The sequence below is a fragment of the Monodelphis domestica genome, chromosome 1 (assembly GCF_027887165.1).
Source record: "Monodelphis domestica isolate mMonDom1 chromosome 1, mMonDom1.pri, whole genome shotgun sequence".
Lineage (NCBI taxonomy): Eukaryota > Metazoa > Chordata > Mammalia > Didelphimorphia > Didelphidae > Monodelphis > Monodelphis domestica.
Genome location: NC_077227.1, coordinates 113379293 through 113404175, shown reverse-complemented (window position 1 = coordinate 113404175; position 24883 = coordinate 113379293). Strand labels below are relative to the sequence as shown.

Below are 24883 nucleotides of genomic sequence, written 5' to 3'. Positions count from 1 at the left end.
GAAAGGGAAGGGAAGAGGACTATATTGTTGGAGGTAGGTTTAGAGATCCATCCAGTGGTCTCTCTGAGGGTCCATGGTCCACTCTGCTCAGATGTGATGATTTCGGTCAAAAAATGGAGTGAGAAGCACTATGTGTTCAGTCCCACACGTGTAGGCATCACATAGTGTTCTGCCATGGCATGGAGGTTCATTTATTATATAGGCTTAGTGAGTACATACTTCTTTGGCACAAAATCAATTTTCTACATACATGATCTTCTACATTTAATTGGATATGCCACACATTAACAAATCACTTAATCAACATTCTTGTGATGTTGCTACAACAAAGGATTCTGTGATCATTTACCATGTTGCTACTGTGAGATTTAAAATGGTTGAGGTCTTAAACTGTAGTGATTAAAATAGTGGAAGATATAAATTGTGATAGATATAAGAGAGGGTGAGTAAATTTGACCGCAGAAATATGTTTCACTACAGTGTCTTGGGTTTTAAAATCAAATATAAGGTGGTTACCAGGGAAATATCCCCAATTAATTCAAATACCCAAGTCAATTGGGTTTTATAGAGATTTTTAATTAACAATACAATGAGTAATCAAAGAAAGAGAGAGAGTAAGAAAGGAATAAGTATGAAGGGCCTCAAGCCAATATGGCCTAGACCTGAGTCTTAAAAGAGAAAATCAGTCAGTTTTTTAACACTCACCACAAGGTCTGACTAAACAAGGATACTAGTGACACCAGGCCAGTGTCCTTCCTCAAAGAGTCTTCCAGCCAGAGATTGTTTCAAAGGACCTCTCTCTCAAGAGCCTCCAGAGCTCCTACCCCAGAGGGACAGAGCCCCTCAGAGGAGCTCTCCTCCAGAATGAGAATCAGAAATCGAGATCCTCCTCTCTTCTCTGAGCTCTTATTTTTAAGGGCCAAATCTCCTCTGTCACCTCCCCTAAGTCCTTACATCTACCAATCACTGTAGATGTTTCTAAAGGACTGCCCATTTTGAATTCACAGCTGAGTAGTTTTAATCTCTTTAGTAAGTCAGGAAAAAATGCTGCTGTGTCGACAAATTTCATTAAGAAAAAACCTCTGAATAAGTTATCACCCTTTTAGGTTTAAGTAGTTTACAAGTTGCCCCACCTTTATAGGTACTTAGTATCCCATTGTATCAATTCTAAAACAGTCATGACTCAAAGAACTTCCTGTCCCTTCCATAAGCATGGATCAAAGTACTTTCATTGTTTAGCAAGCAGCCCTCTGTCCTAAAGCAGTCTTTAGTAGGGTGGAGCAGGGACATTCCCATAGCTAGGAGCCCTCACACTCAAGTAGAGTTCTCACCATCTGCTAGGGAATTTTTTTTTAAGTAGAAGATTCCCCAATGGGGGAAACCCCTAACATTCATAAGTCTTGAGAAATTTTGAGGTTTACACTACAACAGAGAAATTTGTGATGGATATAAATGACATAGATAGGGTAACCTGGAGGTTAGTTCCTCTTGATCTGCTAAGAGAATCATTGTGCTTTTGATCAGCTATCACAGTCAATCACAATTACTTAGGAGATGAACAACAAAACATTTTGTATCTAAGTACAGGGTTAAAAGGTAACCTAAAGCAGACCAGATTTGGGGTTTTCCTCAATTTACAAGTTCTGTTTTTCTTGTATTACTTTAAAGCACCTGGCAATGTTACCTGGTTTCTGACCACCAACAAATTGGAGTGTGTTAACTGTGAGGAAAGATTTATTACAGTGTTCAAGCATTTGGCCAGTGTTGGGTGTGGGGCCTTGGAGCATGTTTCTGCTTGAGGGAGAAATGAGGGATAATAGGTAGTGATCTTTATGCTTTAACTCTGTGAATGTAATCTTTTAGGGTAATAATCTAGGGGGATTAAAGTGGAATATATGTGTGTTAACCCTATAAGTATTTGCCCTCATATTATTTCTCCTGAATTGGGGAGAGAACAATAATCATAACAAGTCCTTTAGTAAGGGAAGTTGGAGAGAGAGAAGTCACAGAGGGGAATCAGTATGGGCCTCATTTTCAGGGGACTGCCTTGCAGCTCCCATCTCCCAAACTGTGACTTTGTCAGCCAGTGGGGATTTGTCGGCTCCCCACAGGTAGGGAGAGGAAGAAGAGGGAAAATTATCTTACATAAATGATGTGTCTAAATAGAAGTCTGTATAAGGAGTAAGAGGAATTGGGCAACATTTGAACCTCACTCATCAGAAATATCCAAAGAACCAAGGATACACATACAGTTTAGTATTGTAATATATTTCACCCAACATAGAAATGGGACGAAAGGGGTTAAGAGAAAAAGGAGAATAAGAGAGAGTAAAATATGGAAGGGATTAGTCAGAAACAAAACAATCTGTTTAAAAGGGGATATGAAACAAAGAGAAAGAAAAGTCTAAGAAAATAGGGTGGAGGAAAACACACAATTTAACAATTATAACTCTGTATGTGAATGGGATGAATTCACCCATAAAATAGAATAGCATAGCAGAATGATTTAGAAACCAGAAAACAGCATGTTGTTTACAAGAAACATGACACAGAAAGATATAGAGTTAAATAAGTAGCTGGAGCAAAATCTGTTATGTTGCAGCTGAAGTTAAAAAACAGGGGCAGTAATTATGATCTTAGGGGGGGAAAGCAGCAACAAAGATTGGCCTAATTAAATGACATAAACAGAGAAACTGCATTTTGCTGAAACATACAAGAGGCAGTAAATTAAGATTAATATCAGACATATAGGCATCAACTGGCATAGCATCTAAATTCTTAAAAGAAAAGTTAAAATGAGTTACAGGGAGATATGGGCAGTAAAATTATAACATTATGGGACTTTACCTCTTTCAGAGCTAGACAAATCTAACTAAAAAATTTAAAAATGAAGGATCTGAAGAGAAGTTTAGAGAAAATAAATAGAATAGAACTCTGCAAAATATTGATTAGAAATAGAGAAGAGTATATCTAATCTTAGACATGCATAGCGCCTTCACAAAAATTGACCCACATATTAGGATATAAAAACCTCACCAAAAAATAAGAATGCAGAAATATTAAATGCATCTTTTGCCAACCATAGCAATGAAATTATACATTTCAGTAAATGTTAAAGATTAATTGGAAAAATTAATTGGAAACTGCATAACTTAATGCTAAAGAATGGGTGCAACAAAGAACAAACCACATAAACAATCATTCATTTCATCAGAGATAATGATGGTAGCCAATATACCAAAAATATTTGGAATGCAGGCAAAGTAGTAGTTAGGGGAAATTTTATGTCTCTAATTCCTTTCATTGATAAAAGAGCGTATAAAAAAATTAAGAGGAAAGTAAGAAAACTAGAAAACCAACAAATTAAAACTTCTCAACTAAACACCAAAGTAGAAATCCTGAAAATCAAAAAAGTAACAAAATTGGAAGCAAAAAAAAAATAAAAGTTAAATGATTTTTAAAGCCAATAAAATAGATGTCATTAGTTGGCTTAAAAAGAAAAAAGAAATTAATAGTATCAAAAAAAGTTTAATTCACAACTAATGAAAAAGAAATAAATGAAATCATTAGGACCTAGTTTGTCCAAATATATGCCAGTAAAATTAACAATCTAAATGTAAATGGATGATTACTTGCAAATATATAAATTACCTAGGTTAACAGAGCAGAAAGTGGAATACTTAAACAACTTTGTCTCAGAAAAAGAAATGGAACTTGCCAAAAATGAATTCCTGAAAGAAAAAAAAAAACCCAAGATCAGATGAATTTACAAGCAAAATTCTATGAAGCATCTAAAGAACAACTGATTTTAACCCAACATATATTGTTTGAAAAAAATAAGAAAAGAAGGGGTTCTAACAAATACCTTCTATGACATAAATATGACCTTAAGACGAAAATCAGAGAGAATCAGAGGAAACTATAAACTCTGGACCACTATCCTAATGAATATCAAAATGAAAAACATTTAACTAAAATATTAGCAAAAAGATTACAGCAAAATATAATGAACATTATGTACTGTGCCCATTCTAGATTTATCCCAGGAATACAAGATTGATTCAATATTAGGAAAACTAATTTTTTTTATTGTTGTGTCTGACTCTTCATGACCTTAAAATTTTTTTTATTTTTAAAAACTTTTCCATGTTTTCATGATTCATTTTCTTTCCCTCCCATCTTTTCTCCCCTTCACAAAGTCAACAAGCAATTCCACTGGGTTGTACAAATGTTATCACTTGATACCTATTTCCATATTATTCATTTTTGCTATAGAGCAATCTTTTCAAGCCCAAATCCCAAATCCCATTCCCATATATACATGTGATAAGTGATGTCATATGTTTTTCTTTTGCATTTCCACTCCCATAGTTCTTTCTTTTAATGTGGATAGCATTCTTTCCCATAAATCCATCAGGAGTGTCCTGGCTTATTGCTTTGCTACTAGTAGTGAAGTCCATTACATGGGATTGTTACACAATGTTTCATTTTCCGTGTACAATATTCTCCTGGTTAATCTAGCCCTGGTCCGTTCACATCACTGTCTATAAAATAAATAATTCAGGCAATGCCAGCATTAAAAGAAAAGGAGCTTCAACAATCCTGTTCAAAGCTGTTTTCTCCTGCCAATATGTCTGTCTGACATAAATATGATTATCTTTGTCACACTATAATATTCTCTGACTCTAGAAGTACATTTCAAACATCTCCATATCCCCCACAGCATAGCCTAACAACATCCTGCACATAGTTGGTATTCAACTAATTGTTGACTGATTGGCTAGGCTTCTAACAGTCAAAGTCTGTCCCTATACATGTAATCTATTGAACAGTCAAGCTAACTCTATGGATCACCAAAAAAGGCAAAATTAAGCCCCCTCCCCTGTATATTGGCATTTATCCATAAATTTGATTAAAGCTCTATTCCAAGTGGTATGGAGCTCAAGTACTGGTAAATCTTAATAAAATGGAAAAGCTTTGAATATAGGCTTGATGATAGTTAGTCTGTCATCAGACAAGCAGCCTAGCTATCAGCAGAGAGGTTTGCTTCATGATTTAAAAAAAATTTTTTTTAACATAACAACTTGTGAAACTACCTGCTGTGGCACAAGATGGCCATCTCTATAGCAGTAGAGAGAATAGCCATATAGAAATAACAGATCCTTGAGTTATTTAAGTGAGCATTCCTCTAGATATAACAGTTAACAAAAAAGAATTATTCTGACAGCTGCTAGCATAAGATTATAGGATCATTGAACCTCATCTCATCCACTCTCTTCATTTACAAATGAAGAAACTGATCCAAAGGGATAAAACAGCTTCCTCAAACAAACATGTAATAACAATAATAGTCACAATATTTTACTTTTATAGAGCATTTTATTTGCAAAATACTTTGTTTATATTATCTCATTTGATTCTCATAAGCCTGTAAAGGAAGTACTATTATAATCACTATTTTACAAATGAGGAAACTGAAGCAGAGAAAAGTTGTCAGTTTCCTAAGGTCATATTGTTAGGGTCTAAGGAAGGATTTTAATCCAGAGCTTTTTGATTCTAAGTTTACTGTTCTATCTCATTATGCCATACTGCTTCTTAGAATATTCAATTCTCGGTTTATATCTTACTCATAAATTATTGCCAGTCTTCACTGATAGAGGGAGTTTCCTACCTATACCAATGAAATCATAGGTTTAGTCCTTAATATTTTATCACTAATAAATTTCTCTGAAAATAGACTTTGTTGTACTTTAAAAATAATCATGTCTATTCTTAAACATATTCTCTGTATGTGACTTACTGAAATATGTGTATAAATATATATGTATATATGTTTAAGACAAATTTCTTTTTTTCCCAGCACCCATGCAGGATTAACTTCATGCAATGCTCTTTATTTGTGCACATCTTTCACTTAGTGTTTAATGATTTTATTAGCCAATTTGAACTCATTAAAACTTTGCTTTGTGATATTGTTCATGCTGATTTTAAGTATATTTTTCCACCTTCTAAGTACAAATGTTCCTGGAAAGTAGGGATTAAATCTTCTACCTCTTTTGGCATATCTCCCATAGCACATAGTTGTAATACTAATAATTCATATTTATAATTCAAATTCATACACTATATCTTTAAGGTGCATGACACACTTTCTCCCATGGTTTTCCTTCTGTTACAGATGAAGAAACTGAGATTTAGAGAAATTAAGTGTAATTGCTCATGGTCATACAACTAGTGTCAGCCAAGATTTCAATTTGAATCAGGTTTCATGAATCCACATACAATATTCTCTTTATTCCACCATATTTCTTCTCTGTACTAGTACGTGATAGACCGTAGAGGTTCAGAAAATGTTGACTGAAATGTAATTAGTTACATGAGACAATTCAAAATACCATATTTTAGTTAAATGTAATTCAGCACAGTATAATATTGAAAGCACGGTATTTAACACTGGATGCAAAAACAAAAACTGGAGATACGAAAACAAGCAAACAAACAAACAACACAAACACTTCATCCTCGATCCTCAAGGAACTTCCATTCTACTTAGGAAAATGTACAAATAAGAATTATACAGTGAAACCAAGGAAGGAGATTCCTAACAAGGGGCAAATCAAGTAAGGCTTTGTAGAGGAGGTGGTGCCTGAGCCAAGACTGAATCCAACAGAAGCATTTTGAGAGATGGGGATGACAAGAGAGTTAATGAAAATGTAAGATTAAAATTAATATCCAATAACTCCATATTACATTTTATAAGATTTATTAGTAATCACTTGAAGTAGAGGAAATAAAAAGAACAAAAGTAAAAGCCTGAGTAAAGAAAGGTTTTCCCAACCACGGTAGTGGGAGAAGAGCAAGAGAGGGCAGGATTACAGAAACTTTATCTCCAAAACGTAAGGATATAAAGTGATGATGAAAGTGGGATTCTGGGAAATGGAGTCCTGGGGTACAAAATTCTAATTACACAGCAAACATGGAAGAGAACGTGTACAAATGCTCAGAGGAAGAAAGACTGTAAATAGGAGACTGTTAACAGTAAACCAGGCCAAAGGTGATAAATGCTTAACCTAGGGGGCTGTGTCGTTGAAAGAGCGGGAGAAGGATGAGAGATGTACTATTTAGGGAGACTGATGAGATTTGGCAATTTATTATATCTAGAGGGTGAGAAAGACAGAAGAGTCAAGACTGGTACCTACCTGCAATGACAGAAACAGACACGTCAGGAAAGGAGACGGAGGGACATTTTAGGAGGAAAGAGAACAGAGTTCTGTTTAAAGCCTTGAGTGTGGGGGAGGCTGGGGCTGAAATGCAGAAATTTAGGTTGATTTCAAGGAAGATAGAGTCTGATGGGGGCATTTTGAGATTGAGGTGCCAAAAAAAAGCATGAGAGGTCCAGCCTTCAGGCGATGATGCAGAATCATCATTTGGGAGAAAATAAGGATCGTATATGTAGATTTGGAAGTCATCTTGGTACAGATATTTGCTTGAGCCCACTAGAATAGAGAAGATCAGCAAGGAAAGATGTGTAAAGGAGATGGTGCACAAACCCAGTGTGATCTGCTGCTTCTATGTCATATACCCGTTGTACAACTTTCTTAGGAAAATCTGCTCATTGCCACAAAATTTGGCCACTTTTGCATTTTCCAAAGGCTGGAAGGCTGCACTCGAGGGGCTTCTTTTCATTGCTCCATACTGGTGGCTGTGCAATACTGGGAGACATGAGCCAATATGGATGGATTGTCTCTCTTCTTCTCTCCCCCTCCTTGTAGGGCACACACTGTGTGTGTGTGTGTGTGTGTGTGCACATGTGTGTACAGGCACTCCTGCAGAGGCTGGTGTAGGTACTGACACTTTCTTTCGCAGATCTCATGGAACAAACTTGCCTTTTTTTCTTCCCTCTTTGTCTTTCCCTCCCCCAGCTGATAATAGGACTAAAAAGAAAGTGGCCCATCGGGAAAGGAAGCAGGATTTCTCTGCCTTCAAGCAGACAGACAGTGAGATGAAGGTTAAAATATCACCACAGCTGCTCCTGGCAATGCACCGTTTCCTAGCAACAGGCAAGTGCCTCTTATCACGATTTGGAATCACTTGTTTCTCAGTGGCCAGGACAGGGTGGGCTGCGGGGGGCTCTGGGACCTGGGGTGACAAATAATGCCACTTTTGTGTTTTGTTTTGTTTTGTTTTTCTTTTTAAACTCTCTCCTCTCCTGTGTTCAGTGTCGGCATGAACCCTCTGAGACATTTACCAGGGGTGGACCAGTAACTTTAAATTGGTCTGAAAGGTAAGGATGAACGTTAGTGCTGCCACCCTGCATGTACAGTTCATCAGGTTAACTGCTCGCAAATAAACCCCACGGTAGAGGCTGCTTTTGTGGAGTAGGAAACCAAGTCATGAGACCTGGACATCATCTGCTCTATTTGATTTAGGCCGTTGACCAATTTGCCTTTATTCAGCTTGCCTGGGAAGAACTGTGGATGCCAGTGGTAAAGTAACACAGATAACCGTACCAATTTGTAAAGCGGATAGATTGTCAAAATTGAATCTTTGCCTCCACTAGTTTGAATGAAAACAAGAATATCAAGTCTTTTACATGGATTTCTCGATGGCCTCTTCAAAATAAATGGGTAAATTGAATCTATTTCCAGTAGGCACATAAACATGTTATCCAATGCTCCAACATAGCTGGCACTGACTGATACAGAGGGGTCAAGGCTGAATACACCAAAAAGACCATTTCCGTGCTCCCTCTGTGGCCCCTTAGGGGAAGGATGAGCTCTGTTTATCTAGCAAGATGATTGGGAGGAAATCTGAAAATGCCCAGCAACTCCTTCGAAGACTCTCCATCCACGCCATTCCTTTCTGCAGCACAAAATGTCCTGGAAAATAGTTTGAAAAGAAGAAAAATGGGATTCACAATTTTCATGTTTGAAATTTTCATACACATTCTTTTGCTTTAAGAAAAGAACAAACATCAAGCTTAATTCGTCATTGTTCTTCATTTTGAAATTTTGGTGACATTGTTCTCTGCCATCTAGGAACCATTATTCAGAACTGAAGCAAATAAAGTCCTTCTTTACCTGGCTTTTAGGTTGTCCTGTAGGCCTAGTAAAATGCAGCCCTGAGAAGTTAGTCGTTGGTATTCTTATCATTTGTAATAAAACTACATTTTTCCCAAGTGTAATAACAACTATGATTTTTTTAAAAATCCCAAGTTGAATGCATATTAGACTGCGATTAGATCTTCTTGGTGAAATTCTAAATCTCTACACTTGCTTTTATTTCTAGTTATGTCAAAAGAAGGAGGAATTGTGAAAATGAGATTCTGACAGCAATTTTGTGCTTATGTGGTTGTGTGAAAGAGTGAGGAAGAGAGAAAAAGGTGAAGAAAAGTGGAAAGGAAGGAAAGGGGAGAGGAAGAGGAGGAAAAAGAGGGAGAAGAAGCAAGGAGGGGAAGAGGAGAAGAAAGGAAAGATAGATGAGGGAAAGGGGGAAAGAGGGAGGGAGGAAAGAATGAGAGAAAAAGAGAAAGAAGAGAGACAGACAGACAGACAGACAGACAGGGAGAGAGAGAGAGACTGACTAATCCTATATTTTTAGGTACCTCCTGTCCTTGGACTTGACCTATGCTTTTCTAGGTCGTTGTCAGACAAGCTGTGCTATGGCTCAGAAAAAGGCATGCTGGGGGGTTAGGGAAGCTGCTTCTATTTTTTTTCTCTAACTGGGAAGTCAGGTGCTTTTCATGAAAATAAAAATGAGTGAATGAATGAGAGTGGTAAAGAGGAATGAACATGAAATATAAGAGAATTCAGTTTTTTCTGATTCTCCTAGGACCTAGGTGATCCAGTCCCTAGTGGATCTACATGCAGAAGTTTCATTAACATATAATGCATCACTTTGCATCCATGATCTCTTTTTACTCACTTTAGAATTAATTGATATTATTCTTTTCCATATATTCAAAATGTAATATCAAGTTGTGTTTATATCTGTAGAAGTAGAAGCATTTAGCCCGTCCCAGATGTCAGAGAAGATCCTTCTAAGGCTGCTAAAACATCCAAATGTCATCCAGGAGCTGAAATACGATGAGAAGAACAAGAAAGCCCCAGAATACTACCTCTACCAGAGAAACAAACCTGTAGACTACTTCGTTCTCATTTTGCAGGTCAGAAGAATAATTTAATAAACAATTTCTCATTTGGGCACCCTTCTTTCCTTCTATCTGATTGGGCTTTTTAAGCAAGCTTACACTAAAGGAACAAGAGCCAAAGTTCTCGTGTCCTGTTTCATATGATCTTAGCTATGGGAAGTTCCAAGTGACATTTCCAATTTTCATTTCTGTGTTCCTGTGAGCAGATAGTGCTAGTAAAGAATAATGGCAATAACCACTTTTAGATCTTTGACTAGAATTCTTTTAGTAATTAGAAAGTATTGAGTAAAAAAAAAGAATATTTAGTATGGTGGAACTTGAAGAGTTTCAGGAGGTAAACTCAACTAATCCAAATCACAGTTTGACCAGAATGGATAAAAGCTGGTTGGCATGTATTCCCTAGCGCCATTTGCTGAAACTTTGTAGGAGTCTGGTTTTCCTGGGTTCCAAAAAAGATCCTATTGCCTTTTTTCTTATCTCTACCATGCATCCCATAGTATTCCACATTTTTCCTTGGTGGTTCCTAGATACTCACCAACTCCTACCTTCCTTAGCTTTGAAAATATGATGGCATTAACCTAGTCTCACTGTGACATGATCTGTTCTAGTATTATAAAATTTAGCCTAAAGTGGAGGGGCTTAAAGCCCATATTTGATTCAGTGGCATTCTAGTATACAGCAATACCTAGTGGGAGAATAGACACTTAGCATTGTCATGGAGCATTTGTCAGGCCAGGTAATGAGTACTACTTTGAATTAGAGAAAAAATATGAATGATATAAAAACCATTTACTCTTTAGAAAGAGGTCTTTAGTTTTGTGAATTTCTGTAGTCATATTGTAAATAGTGTAGTAGTTCATTGGTTTTCTCTCCTCTACATGTAATTTGATATCATGGAACTCTATGTTCTGAGTATAGTCCATATTGACTCAGCCTTGTTGATTTTATTTTATTTTTCGGTATGGATTTGTTATTTTATTCTTAAATTAACTGATATTTTTTTTTATTCTGGACTTCAAAAAAGGTCCATTTCCATATACAAAGCAGAACACAAAAAAGATAATTGTATATAAAACTTTGGATTTCCATGTCCTACAATTTGCTTTAAAGAAAAAAATATAATAATTCTACAGGTTACTTTCAGAACTATCCTGTTTGTGCTTCCTTCTCTTCCTTTCTGGACATTTTGAAAATGTTTCAGTAGACCTATTTTTTGGCACTACTAACCCTCCCATCTTCCCCTCCAAATAAAACCTGAGAGGGGAAAAAAATCTCTTGTAAGAAATAATCATAGTCAAGGAAAACTAACCCATACAGTGACTATGTCCAAAAATTTATATCTCTTTTTTATATCTTGAGTCCACTAGCTTTCTATCAGTGTTTTATTTGCTTTATTATGTATCTCCTGAAGACAAGATATGTCATTGCATTGATTAGAGTTCTTTACATTTCAAGGTATTTTTTATTATTATAATGTTGTTATCCTTGTATAAATTGTTCTACGTCTATTCACTTCATTCTATATCAGTTTCTATTTCCCTCTATTCTCTGCAGTCATCACTTTTGTCATTTCTTATGACACCATAATATTCCATTACATTTAAGCTGTTCAGCTTTCTTCAAGTGATGGGTCCCATCTTAGATGCTAGTTCTTTGCTTTTTCCCCCTTTAGGAGCAAGTAGTAAGTTTTTCTTGTGGTTATTCTGTTCCCAGTATCACCCTTCCTCTTCCCCCCTGATCTCCCATCCCTGTTTGTATCCCTATTGAGTTTGATTTGTTTCTATACCAAACTATGTCTGTTCAACCCTTTTTTGTAATGCTTCAGATGAGAGTGAGGTTCATCTGATAACCCATTCTGTCCGCCCTTTCATCCATATTTGTATACCCTTCTCACATATCCCAGTTGTGAGAAATAGCCTATCACCCTCTTTTTCCTCCTTTCTCCACATGTGTATTCCTTTTATCCTCTTTTCTCTTTCCCTTCTTAAAATCTCAGAAGAGAATTAATTCACCCCCAATAGCTTATGATTTTCAATTGTAGGGTGGAAAATTCCTACACCGTTGTAGCTTGACAACTTTTCTTTAACACAGTCCTGGAGGAGACACTAATTGGTTAAGTGACTTACTTGTCTGTGGTCTCAGAGGTAGTGTATATATATATATATGATGGAGACAGGATTTAAAGCTGAGGCTTCCTAGGTCTAAGACTAGAACTCTGTCCACTACATAATAAGATTCTAATATAATAGGCATGTTTTTGGATCTCTGTCTACTTAACAATTTGACTAGTTAATAAATATATTATTCTTTTAGTAAGATATTTTATATGAGTACTTATACTTGAATACCTTTATGTTAAGCAATCTTAACAGATCCATCCTGTTTTTCAGATTTGTATTGATAATGCCATGGGATTTATAAAGTGGGTACATTACTGGTTAAGAGAATTTCCTAGTAATGAGTACTAAGCTGGTGCTGTTTAGAAAAATGAATAAAAATGATAGAATTGGGTGATTTTAGCTCTTTCAAGAACTATCGGGGCAGTTAGGTATCCCAGTGGATTGAGAGTCAGGCCTAGAGATGAGGAGATCCTGGGTTCTAATCTGACCTCAGACACTTCCTAGCTGTGTGACCCTGGGCAAGTCACTTAACCCCCATTGAATAGCCCTTACCACTCTTCTGCCTTAGAACCAATACATAGTATTGATCCCAAGAAGGAAGGTAAGGGTTTTTTTTTTTTTAAGTTATAATGTCATTTCTTCCAGCCTAGATTCACAACCAAGTGATCTGTGAACATGAGGAATGAACTCTGGTGGGAAGCACCATGTGAGGAACATTCCAATACAGAGAGAGGCTATTTGCCTGAACAATCAGACAACCTTCCCAGGGTATCTCCAGACCCATGCCAAGTCAATTTTAAGGGACCCATGCCAACTGGCAGCTTAGTTGCCCATTACCCAGTTCCATATCACAAGGACTGTGGGTGGCATTCTCAGCTGGGGAAGCCAAAAGTAATGCATCAAGAAAGGAGCAGGTTCAGAAGCAAGCAAAAGCTATGGGTCTCTCAAGCCAGCAGAGGAAGAACCAGGGTAAGAGTCTCAGACCAAAGGGGAGCCTGCAGTCATGTCCCTCCGAACCAGCAGAGCTTCCCAACTGCCTGACTGACCTTGGTTGAGTCCAACAGCTGTCTACCATTTCTCAGATTTGAACCCAAGACAGGAACTTGCAGTAATGAATCAGTACCAGACAAATAGTAAGCACTATATAAATGTTAATTATAATTATTATTATTACTACTGAAAGCTTGCAGGCCCTCAGCCTGAATAGTCAATGAGAAGTACCTTTAGAAAGTAGAATCGGGCCCATCTCAGACCTTACCTTCAGAAGGACACCAAACCTGGTACTAACATTAAGACTGAAGTGAAGAAATAATTTGGAAGAATGAACAAACAAAAAACAAAAAGAATCCCACCATAAAAAAAAATGTATTACGGTGCCTGGGATGCTCAACATACAAACCTAGGAGAAGAGAACTCCTCCAAAATACCTACCAGAAAAGCTTCAAAGTAAAATACACCTTGGCCTCAACGCTCCACTAGAATTCTTGGAAGAGATGAAGAATTTTTTAAAATTTAAAAATGTTTTTATCAATGAAATGAGAGGAAAATTTGAAAGAGAAATAAGAGTTGTGGAAGATTAAACAAATAAGTATAAAGTATCTAATAGTAAAAGCAACTAATCTAGAAGACAGATGTAGGAGAAAAAGCTCAAGACAAGTTGGGCTTTCTGAATGCCATAACCAAACAAAGAACCTAGACATCACATTTCAAGAAATCGACAAAGAAAGCTGCCTAGATCTGTCAGAACCAAAGGGCAAAGTGGAAATAGAAATAATCCACCAGTAACCTTCTGAAAGCAACTTCAAAATGAAAATTCCTAAGAACATGCTGACCAAATTCCAGAACTGCCAGGTCAAAGGAAAAAAATACTACAAGTAGCCAGAAAGAATTCATTACTTAAGAGTCACAGTGAGGATCACACATGATTTTAGCAGTCAGTATCTAGGAGTGGAGAGATTAGAATACCATATGGTAGAAGGTAAAGGATATAGACTTATAGCCAAGAATAACTTATGTAGCAAAACTAAGTATAGTCCTAAAGGGAAGAAAATGAATTTTTTTTTTAAACCCTTACCTTCCGTCTTGGAGTCAATACTGAGTATTGGCTCCAAGGCAGAAGAGTGGTAAGGGCTAGGCAATGGAGGTTAAGTGACTTGCCCAGGGTCACACAGCTGGAAAGTGTCTGAGGCCGGATTTGAACCTAGGACCTCCTGTCTCTAGGCCTGACTCTCAATCCACTGAGCTACCCGGCTACCCCTGAAAATGAATTTTTAATGAAATAGAGACTTCCGACATTCCTGATGAAAAAAAAACTTTAAAATTCAAACACAGTAGTTAAGAGAAGCATAAAAATGTAAACCTAATTGAACAGCAATAAAGGACCAAACAAGAATAAACCGCTGACATTCTCACCCAGGGAGATGATACATATGTTCCTCACTGAACCCTATCGTCCCTGGGGTCAGAGTTAGAGACTGAAGGCCTACAAGTGGTTCTGTTACGTCCTGATGATCTTGAGAGAAAAATGGAAAGAAAGGAGGGAAGGAATACACTGTGGGGGAAGGGAAAAGAAGATCAGGGGAAATTATTCTCTCTACTCAGGGTAAGAAAATAGATAGTTATACAGACAAGGAAAGGAGTGGCTGACACTTGAAATGCATTCTCATGGGGATTGTCAAAGAGGGAATACACATACAGTTGTGCGTGCATCTTACTCAGTATGGAAATGGGGAGGGGGGATTAGAAGGAGGGCGGTTGAAGGGAGGGATAAGTCAGAAGGAAAACAAATTCTAAGGATGTGCAAAAATATTTAGAGCTCTGTGGCAAAAAGTGCGAATGTGGTGCTGGGTCTGTCCGCCGAGGAATGGATGAGCAGGTTGTGGTGAATGAATGTGGTGGATATGACTGTGCTATGATGAAAAGGAGCCTGTGAAAAGTTATGTAAACGGGTGGAGAATGAAGTGAATAGAAGCAGGAGAACGACTTGGACAATGACATCAATCAGGTCAAGACAAACAACTTTGAGAGAATGAGCGGCTCTTGTGGCGACTAATGATGAACCGTGTGGCCTACCTGCAGGTACAAGTGTGAGTGTGGGGGCTTCAGCATTTACAGAGTGCCTTCTCCATGGTGGGTACGAAGCACTTTGCAAATGTTGTCTCGTTTGATCCTCACAACAACCTTCTTGAGGTAGGTGCTGTTTTTATCCCCATTTTACAGCTGGGGAAACTGAGACAAGTAAGGGTTATATTACTTGCTCAGGGCCACACAGCTAATCAGTGTCTAAGGCCAGATTTGAACTTGGATCCTCTTCGCTCCAGGCCCCAGCATTCTACTTATTGTGCCACTTAACTGCCTTCTCTCCAGCTAGAACATTTTCTTTGCCTCACTAGACATTGTAGCAGTTTTTATCTAGTCTTCAGTGGGGGAGCTTAGAGATATAGGGAGAAAAGATGAATTTCTGCTGGTTTTAAAAAATGTAATTAAAATAAATTATTTCCTGAAATATTCTCCTAGAAAGTTAGTTTAGCTTATGCTGGACTGCCAGCGAAGGGCTACAGGTGGTTTCTAATCTAAGCACTCTGTCGCCTTCACTGGCCCAGCACTCAATAAATAGCGCAGTACCCTCTGTGAAACAAAACTGGAAACCAGCCCACAACCCAAACCTTAGTGACACAGAGTTAGAAAACAAGTCATGCTATGTAAGGAATATCTTTTCTTTAATTACAATATAACCCCAGCCGTGGCTATTGCCCCTCTGATCTCTCCTTTTGCCCAGCCTGTCTCCCTGCCCTCCTTGTCCGAACCCTAGCTTCCTGTAAACAATTTTAAAACTTCAAACTAATAAGAAGGATGGTGTCCCTCTGAGCCTGGATCAAAAGGCTTGTGTTTTTATCTATGTTTGTCTTTTTAAGAGACTTAATATGTATGTATTAATATAGGCTGAATGCAAATCTTTACAGTGAGAAAGAATTAGCCAGTTCACTAATTAGATTTCATTTTTTACTTCTAAACTCAATGCTAATTGTTTATAACCTTTGGCCTTAGTCAAAGGAATTTCCATATGAAAATATTTGCTGACTCTGGGTCCTTGGAGTCAAATGTAAGATATAAATTTCTCATGTATTTTAAAAATTCAAACTCAATTTCAATTTTTTTTATGAATTTAAGTAAAAAGAAAAGTTCTCAGTTAATTGACTCTGGTAATAGAAGTATAAAAAGAAACTAGACTTGTCAATTTAATGAGTTCTCCCTGACAGAGAGATAATAATATTGTTTATACACAAGAAGAAAAAGGGGAAACCTATCAGCAAGGACCACAGAAGTGTTTGATTAGTTTCTTTTCACTATAAAATGTGTTCGCAGAAAACAACAAATTTCCTTACCAGAACTAGAGTTTCTCTCTTGCAGGTTTGCACTTATCTACAAATAACACCAAGTTTTCTTCATTGTTAGCTCTCAGTTCCCTGCCCACACACCCAGTTTGATGGGTTAGGATGTGGACCTCAAAAGGCACCGTACATACTGTAGATGCAGGTTTTCTCCATTGGCACCATCTGAGAAAGTACAAACATTCAAGGGATTAAGAAGAGACCAGTTCCCAGGGGAAGTGGCCTGCACATACAGCAGGAGAGAAAGGACAAGCCCTTGGAGTGGTGCAGCGGTGCTTAGAAAGTGTTAAGGGTCATTAGGACTCCAGTCCCTGGGATGTAGAGGAGGAAATGGCTACATTCACAGAGAAGAATCTGCAGTGTTGTTAGGGAGTGCTACTGTAGGTTTATCACAGAGTTAGACACACTCACCGTAACAGCATGAATCCCCACTACATCATCCTCAAATGGGGGCGAGGGTAGGCTGTGATACCTCGGGATGCAGTGCAGTCCATTCCACTCTCAAACAGCTTGAAAAATTACCAGGACTTACTTCTCTTTGAGGCAAAGTTCCCAACAGTATTTTATATTTGTGAGTGTCATTAATTAACAGTGTTTATCATTTATCATGAAGCCTTTCCCACAGTACTCTTACCTAGATATTATTTTATCGATCTCTTAAAAGAAAACCTCTAACAACCTTCCTTATAATCATCCATCTTGCAGTTAGTATCCAACTGAGATCATGGATCCATTGGAACATTGACATCTGAATAGTGGACTTACTTGTCTATAGTTTGATGGGATCTACCTTTCTACCAATTTTAAAAATCAAGTTATTGTCCCATGTCCAATTACATCACTTCCCTCCAGTTTTTCATCATTCCTCAAAGATAACAAATAGTGCATTACTCTGGTATAGAATTCATCTGAGCCAGATGACTTGAACTCATTAAGACAGCTATCACCTGTCTCCTTATCTTGAGTTTTAGTTCACTGCGAATAATTTTTGTTTTCATATTGAACATCATTTTAAAAGAGAAAATGTAGCAGTTAAGTTCTGATTTTACTTCTGTCATTTTTATTATAATCCCATTCATACCAAATAGCAGGCTTATCTCTTTGTAGTTAACTTACTCAATGATCATAATTTTAAAAAGATTTTTGTGGCTTTAAGAGTTTTTTATAATCTTTAATTCATTCAGGATTTAAGCATCCTAGGTACTATTCTTACAGTTCCATTCCACTTATTAATTCATCCTATTATATACCATTCTATGTTCCATTCCACTCATGAATTTGTTCTAGTATGTACCATTATATGCTCTATAAGTCTTAAAACCCAAGTTTAGAAAACAAAACTGAACAGTCTGCAATAACTAAGCTTGACTGGAGAAGGGTTGAAAAACAGACTTCCCTCCATTCTTTGCCCAGGGAGTGGACCATGCATATACTCTCAGACACAATTAATGTATTGGTTGGTTTTTCTAAAATGTAGTGGCGCTCAGAGTGTGTGTGTGGTGGGGGTGATGTATTCAGAGAGGAAGGTCATATAAAACAAAATATTTCAATAAAAGTAACATCTGAGTTTATCAGAAATCTCCCCGCATAATTACTTGGACCTTCTTAGATAGACATACTGCAATCCATTACTGAGATGTAAAAGGGATTTCAGAAAAGCCAGCATTGGATCAGTCAATCAGTAGTAGTAGTAACAGCATTTATATAGGACTTTTAAGATTTGCAAAGTACTTTAATTCTCACAACAATCTTGTGAGGTAGGTATTAGTATTATCCCCTTTTTACATATAAAGAAAACTGTGGCAGACAGAGGTGAGGTAGCCTAAATTATCGGAGTAACACAGCTAATAAATGTGCAAGTGAAATCTGTATTACTGTCTTCGTTATTCCAAGTCTGGCTCTCTGTCCACTACACCACCTAGCTGCCCTTTTAGATGTGATAACGTAGAGAAGACCATGTGCTTTAACCATGAAAACCCTCAGGGAGCATGGAAGAAGGAATCAGAGCAACATCTATCCTCTCCCCGCAAAAAACCCACCACAAAACAAAAACAAACAAACAAAAAACTGAGGCAGTGTTAGCCCCTCTAAAATGGAACCAGAATGAAAGACTATAGTGGGATGAAGAAGAATAGATAAGCGATACCGCCAGGGATCTCACCAGAGATCCTCATACCCAGAGGTCTTTGAACAATAACAGGAACAGAGATTTCTCCATAAACTTGCGATAGATTATTCCCAGGACGTGGCACATTCAAGCAATTCTAGAAACGAGATAGAGTAAGGAGAGGAAGCAAGGTACTGAGCAGAGAAGGTATATGGCTAAGGCTAATATGTCCTGTTTCTCAAAAGATCAATCTAGTTTGCATGACACCTACCCCTTTTGTTCCACACTGGCATCGCTCATAGTGTAGTTTATTGTGCCATCTTCCCTTTTAGTCTGAGGCCATGGGATCATTCTTACCTCTGTGGAATTGCCCTCTTTCTTTTCTTCATCTGTTTAAATTCTACCCATCCTTTAAGGCTCAGTTAAAATCCTACATATTCTGTGAGGCCTTCCCTGATATTCGTTTCCTCTGATTTACTTTACCTCATTACTTATTACACATGATCATGTAGTATTTATAAGATTTTATTATATTTGGCTTATGATAGAGGACCATAGATTGCATCTCAGAAGTGAAAGAGACCTCAAAAGTCATCTAGAGTCCCTTCTTACAACAAGCACCTTTTATCAGACCACTCCAGAATGCCAGACCATTCTATTTTGGGTTAACATTAATTGTTAGGAAGCTTTTCTTTATATGGAACCAAATTCTGTTTCTCTGAAATTTCCATCATTTGGTCTGAGTTCTGTACTTTGGAGCCAAAGAAAACAGATCTAAACCCTCTTTCACATGGTATCCCTTTAAATATTTAAAGACAGCTCTGATGCCCTTCCCCTAAGTCTTTTCTTCTCCAGGCTAGATATTCTTTGTTCCTCCAACTGATGCTCAAAATCTCTTATAGCCATCCCCATCTTTCCATTCACATGACCATCACCATATATCAGGCCCTCATCACTTCTTGCCTCCTAACTTCTAGTCTCTTCTCTCTCTTATCCTCCATAAACCTGCCAAATTGATATTCCTATAGCACAAATCTGCCATGCCACTTGTGGCTCCCTCTTCTAGGATTAAAATACAGACTTCTGTTTTTAACACCTCACAATCTGGCTACAGCCTACCTTAAAATACGGTTTTTATTTGGAATTTTATACCAAATAAAATGAGTACTTCTATACACAAAATAAAGATAGCACCTGAAACTGAATTTGTTAGTTTGCTTTTCTTTGTAAGTATGTATATAATAGATGTAGCTGTTCTGATCATGTGTTTCCTTTTGAATTTTCTTCTGTGAATTTTTGAAAAAATGTTTTAATGACTCTATATCTGTTCTTCTTTCCTTCCTTTTTTTCTTCCTTCCTTGACAGTACTGTTACTAGCATCCTTTCATTGGAAGAAAAAAAAAGAACAAAACCCAGAACAAATTCACACATTGATCATATCCAGAAATATATCTCATTCTGCATCTTGAATCCATCACCTGTCAGGAGGTAGCTAATCAGTCCTCTAAAGCCTGACATTTTATTTATTACTTAAATCTTTCAGAATTATCTTTCTCTAAAGTATTGTTTTTATTAAATAGTTCTGTTGGTTCTGCTCATTTCACTCTTAATCAGTTCATATAAGGCTTCCTAGGCTTCCCTGAAATCATCCTTTTCCATCATTTCCTTACTATACAATAATATTCCATTATGTTCATAAGCCATCATAATTTGTTCAGCAATCTACCAATTGATGGACACTTCTCAGTTTCTGTTCTTTGCTACAGCAAATAGAACTGCTATGCATATTTTCTGTATTTATAATTTTTTCCCTTTCTTTTATTTCTTTGGACTATAGGCAAAGTTGTAGTATTGCTACATCAGAAAAATATGCAGTTTAGTGCCTTTTGGGAGATAGTTCTAAATTGTTTCCCAAAGAAGTTGAACCTACCTTTTGAGACTTTTTTGCAAATTGCCAACTTGCTGTTTCCTAGGCCTGGGTTGTTCCCTTCTCCTCACCATCCTCCAATATCTGTAGCTCCCTTTCATTTTGTTCCGCTCACTTGCTGATCCAACAGGAATCCTCTCCTGGTCTACCTCTCCCACCTTCACCACCAGTTGGCAATGCCCTCCCCCTTAGAAATCATTCTATATCTTCTTTGTATCTGTTGTATATTTATTTTTCGGTGTATTTGTCTTTGCCTTTGAATTCCCAGAATTGGCATAGTTCCTGACGTGCTGTTGTGGTTCAGTTTTTTCAGTTGTGTCCAACTCTTTGTGACCCCATTTGGGATTGTCTGGGCAAAGATGCTCTGTAGATTTGCCATTTCCTTTTCCAGCCCATTTTATAGATAAGGAAACTGAGGTAAACAGGTGTTTTGACTTGTAACACCTCAAAATCTGGCTCCTGCCTGCCTTAAAGTGGTTTTTATTCTGCGACTTGCTCTGGGTCACAAAACTAGTAAGTGTCTGAGGCCATGTTGAAGCTCAGATCTTTGGGACTCCAGGCCTGGTGCTGAATCCCCGGGCCACCTAGCGACCCTTCCTGACCTACTTGCTGGCTTTGCTTTTGTATCCCCCTCATTTCCGGATACCTCCCTCCGCACTTCCCTACACAGCAAGCCACCTTTTAAAAAAAGAGAATAATAAAGAAAGGAAAAAAGACAAATTGAGCAAAAGTAGCGGGCTGAGCTTGACCAGGAACCTCCCCTGCCCACTGGGCCCTTCTCGCAGGCGCTTCTTCCGCTTGACTCGGAACCTTGTCAGCGGCCTTCCCAATCTGCCCTGCAGAAGGAAGCTTGCCCAGGGGATTCATAGGACCAAAGGCCCAGGGTTTGCCCTTCCTTCTCTCCTTCCCTCCTCGCTGATGGGAAGGGATGGATTCTGTTCTGCCCCCTCTGCCGTTCTCTGGCCCTGCGGCTCTGAGGGGAAACTCTGGGCCAAGCTGGGGCCTGGGATGACTTTGAGAGTGAGCTGGGAGAGGGGCGGTGCGGCTCCCTCGCAAGCCCTTTGGCAGGTGGCAGTGGCCGCGGGGATCCTCCCCATCCTTCTTTTAGGCCCAGAATTTGACTTTCCATCCAAATGAAGTGTAGAAGGTCTCCTGGGGGGCACAGCGGGGAAGAGAAGGGCTGCCCTCCTTGGTGGTGAAGAGAGGGAGGTCTGGAGGGCTTTGGCACCCAGTGAGGGTCCGGGGTTGCCTGGGAAGCCTGGGAGGGCCCTGCGCAGCAAAGCCAGCAGCCCTGGCGCCGCCCAAGGACTGGGCTTGGCTCCGCCGCCCGCGCTGGGTGCCATACTCCCAAGCCTCGGCTTTCAGACAGCGTGGTTTCCATAGCTTGGTAGGAAAAGCCCCCCGCAGAGCATCAGAAGACCATTCCGGCCCCATGTGACGGTAGACAAGCCATTTCAAGAGTCTCCCGTTACGTGTCAGTCCGTGAAGGGTGGGACCTGTCCAGCGCCAAGCCTGGGCCTCTAGAAGAAAGGGCCGCGGCTGTGCAAAACCAGCAGTTTTTGGAACGGACGTGACATTTCATGAAGGTTGTTGAAAATTAGTTTTTTCTCTTTTTCTCTTTTTTTTCTCTTTTCCCTTTAAAATTATAAAAACGTGACTGGAGGTAGGATCCATGTGTCACTATAGAGATGTATCTGTATATATGACTGCGCAGCGACTGGCTGAAAATGAAAGACACTTTATGTGGCCGAAACAGTAGCCAAGACCAAATTTCATTTTTTGAAACGCTTCACTTTGGCCCTTTTCGAAGCGGAGGTGGAGTGAAGGGATGGGATGGATGGGGCAGGTAGTTATCCCCATTTTACTGATAAGGCCCCTGAGGTAGACCTAAGTTAAGCAGTCAGCCCAGAGGAGCTCCCAGGGCCCGGGAGGACTTTGTCACAGCCCGAAGGGGTTTCGAGGTGGTTGGGGGGCTGGGGCGGGGCGGGGCCCTGACACCATCCTGTTGTGTTCCCCCCACAGGGGAAAGTGGAAGTTGAAGCTGGGAAAGAAGGGATGAAGTTTGAAGCAAGCGCTTTTTCCTACTACGGCGTGATGGCGCTCACGGCGGCTCCAGGTAGGTGCCGGCCGCAGCAGCCACCTTCCCGCCACCGCCACCCCCCTAGGTCAGCTGGGCTCCGGGGCCAGCAGCTGGCCTCAGTGAGTTCCCCTGGCCCCTCGGCGGGGGCGTCACCAGAGGTGGTGCTCGGGCGCCACCGTGCGGGTTGGGGCAGGAAGCTCGCGCTGGAGCCAGCCTTGCCCGCGCTGGGGACCTAGTGGTGGCCCTGCGCCCTCCGCCCTCAGGGCTGCCTGGCCCCAATGACTCTGGCCGTGAGGGGAAGCAGGGAAGCCCGCGTAGGGGGACGGGCTGTGGGAGTGGGGTTGGGGGTGGCCCTGCCAGGTGGTGGACGGGGAGAGAGGCCGGAGTCTCGCTCGCCGCTTGTCCCAGGAACGTGGCCAGGAATGTTTGTGGTCATTTGGTCATTCCAGTGCTGCCCTCCTGCACCCAGAACAGCCCGGGGTCACATGGGGTAGTGGCTGGACCAGCGGCACGGCTCGAGAGCCCCGTCCATAGAAGGGGGTGGAGACCGGGGACCGCTGCCCTCACCGACCCCCACCCCCACCCCCACCCCTGCTGACTGAGGAACATAAACAGACAATAAGCCCTGCCCAGGGCCTGGGGACCTCGTGCATTAGAGGGCCACCGCCAGCTCCTTGGAAAGTCTGTCCCAAGGAATGCTTTCTAGTGTTTAACAAAAGGGAAATGCAGGGGGATGATAACCTCTGTTTGTTTGTTTAGGATGTATAGCCTGCCTCCTTCTTCTGAAAAGGATTTGAGGCGTGGCAGGTCAGATCATTTATAATTGGACTAATTAAAAATGGAAGCCAAGAGAGCAGCAGCAAACTGCTTGCAGAAGACAGTGATGCTGCCAAGTTTGTGGGTTAAATGCTTGTTTTTTTCTTCCTTGAGTTGAAAATGTCCCCAGTCCCAGTTTGGCACTTGTTCACTTTATGGTCTTTTGTTGGCTGGACTAACTGTTACCCTCTTGCATTGCCATGTGTGTTTGTAAGTCCTTCAGAACAGCATGTTTTGAAATGTAAACTGGAATTGGGTGTTAAATAGCTTAAGAGATTTATGGGTTAGTGAAGAGGAAAAGGAATGCTTTCTTTCTCCTCCTCTTCCTTCTCTTTGAAAGCAGCTGGGTTTCTTTATCATAGAGACTATAGAGCCTTCATGTTTCTAGAGGTTATTAACGCTTCTGAATTCCTAGAGAGCAGGAACCGGCTTTTCTCCTCTAACCGAATACATTTCCTTCCTCAACTTTTGACAGAGTCTCACCCTTGTTCTCTCCCTTTTTCAGTTCCTTTGTCCCTGTCTCGTACCTTTGTTGTCAACAGAACAGAGTTGTTAGCAGCAGGTTCTCCAGGTAATTCTGCATGCTTCTTTTTGTTAATGCTCATGACGGGTCCCCTTGCCCTTCCCCACCCCCATTCCACCTTGCCTTGCTTTGACAGTGCAGCGAGTTCTCCAGGAAAGGGCCAAGCCAGCCAGGGAAGGAGCAGGACACCAGCATGCAGACACACAGGCCGGGCTTGAGGCGAGGGAGAGGGGAGGGAATTTCTGCAAAGGAGTATGACACGAAAGGGAATGAAAAGCATTTTGAGCATGGTCTGAATGGATAACCGAGCTTATTCTGTTTCCCAGAGCAGCAGCGCAGGGCAGAGCTAGCCCTGGCTTTGGGAAGGGCACAGATGTCCTGTGGGAAATGTGCAGACCTGAGGGCCCACCCAACCCCCCAAACATGGAAGTCTTGAAGTACTCTTCTTATTACATTGCACTGGAGGAAACAAAGTGCAGGTTCCCTGCTGAGAGAGCAGCATCCTATAGATGGTGTACACTGTCATGTTGGCCCAATTTTCTCCATCCTTGCTCTGGCACCTTTCCTAGCATCCATGCTTGGTCTGCTGGACAGGTGCCCCTCTCTTCCCTTGGGCTCTCCAGCTTTGTTCTGAAATTAGTATTGGGCACATTCCTAACAAACGGCTGATTAGAGCCCTGCAGGGGAGGCTGCTCATGCCTAGCGAAGGCTTCCAGCTGTTAAAAAGAAAAGACTTAATCTTTCTTTAATTAAAATGACGTGGCTTTCC

At 39.9% G+C, this 24883-nt stretch overlaps 1 protein-coding gene across 5 annotated transcripts in view; it reads left to right on the top strand.

Annotated features, from left to right (window-relative positions):
- CNNM2 (cyclin and CBS domain divalent metal cation transport mediator 2) overlaps positions 1 to 24883 on the top strand; it is a 182733-nt gene that overhangs the window by 138696 nt on the left and 19154 nt on the right. For 2 of the 5 annotated variants that reach the window (XM_016425392.2, XM_001369087.4), the window contains 4 exons: positions 7923 to 8060; positions 9996 to 10165; positions 22718 to 22811; positions 24097 to 24162. In XM_016425392.2, coding sequence (XP_016280878.1) covers positions 7923 to 8060; positions 9996 to 10165; positions 22718 to 22811; positions 24097 to 24162 — 468 coding nt within the window. Of the gene's footprint in view, positions 1 to 7922; positions 8061 to 8219; positions 8285 to 9995; positions 10166 to 12915; positions 21486 to 22717; positions 22812 to 24096; positions 24163 to 24883 lie in introns of those variants that run through there. The other 3 variants (XR_460417.3, XM_001369115.4, XM_056804582.1) reach the window with 3 other exon arrangements.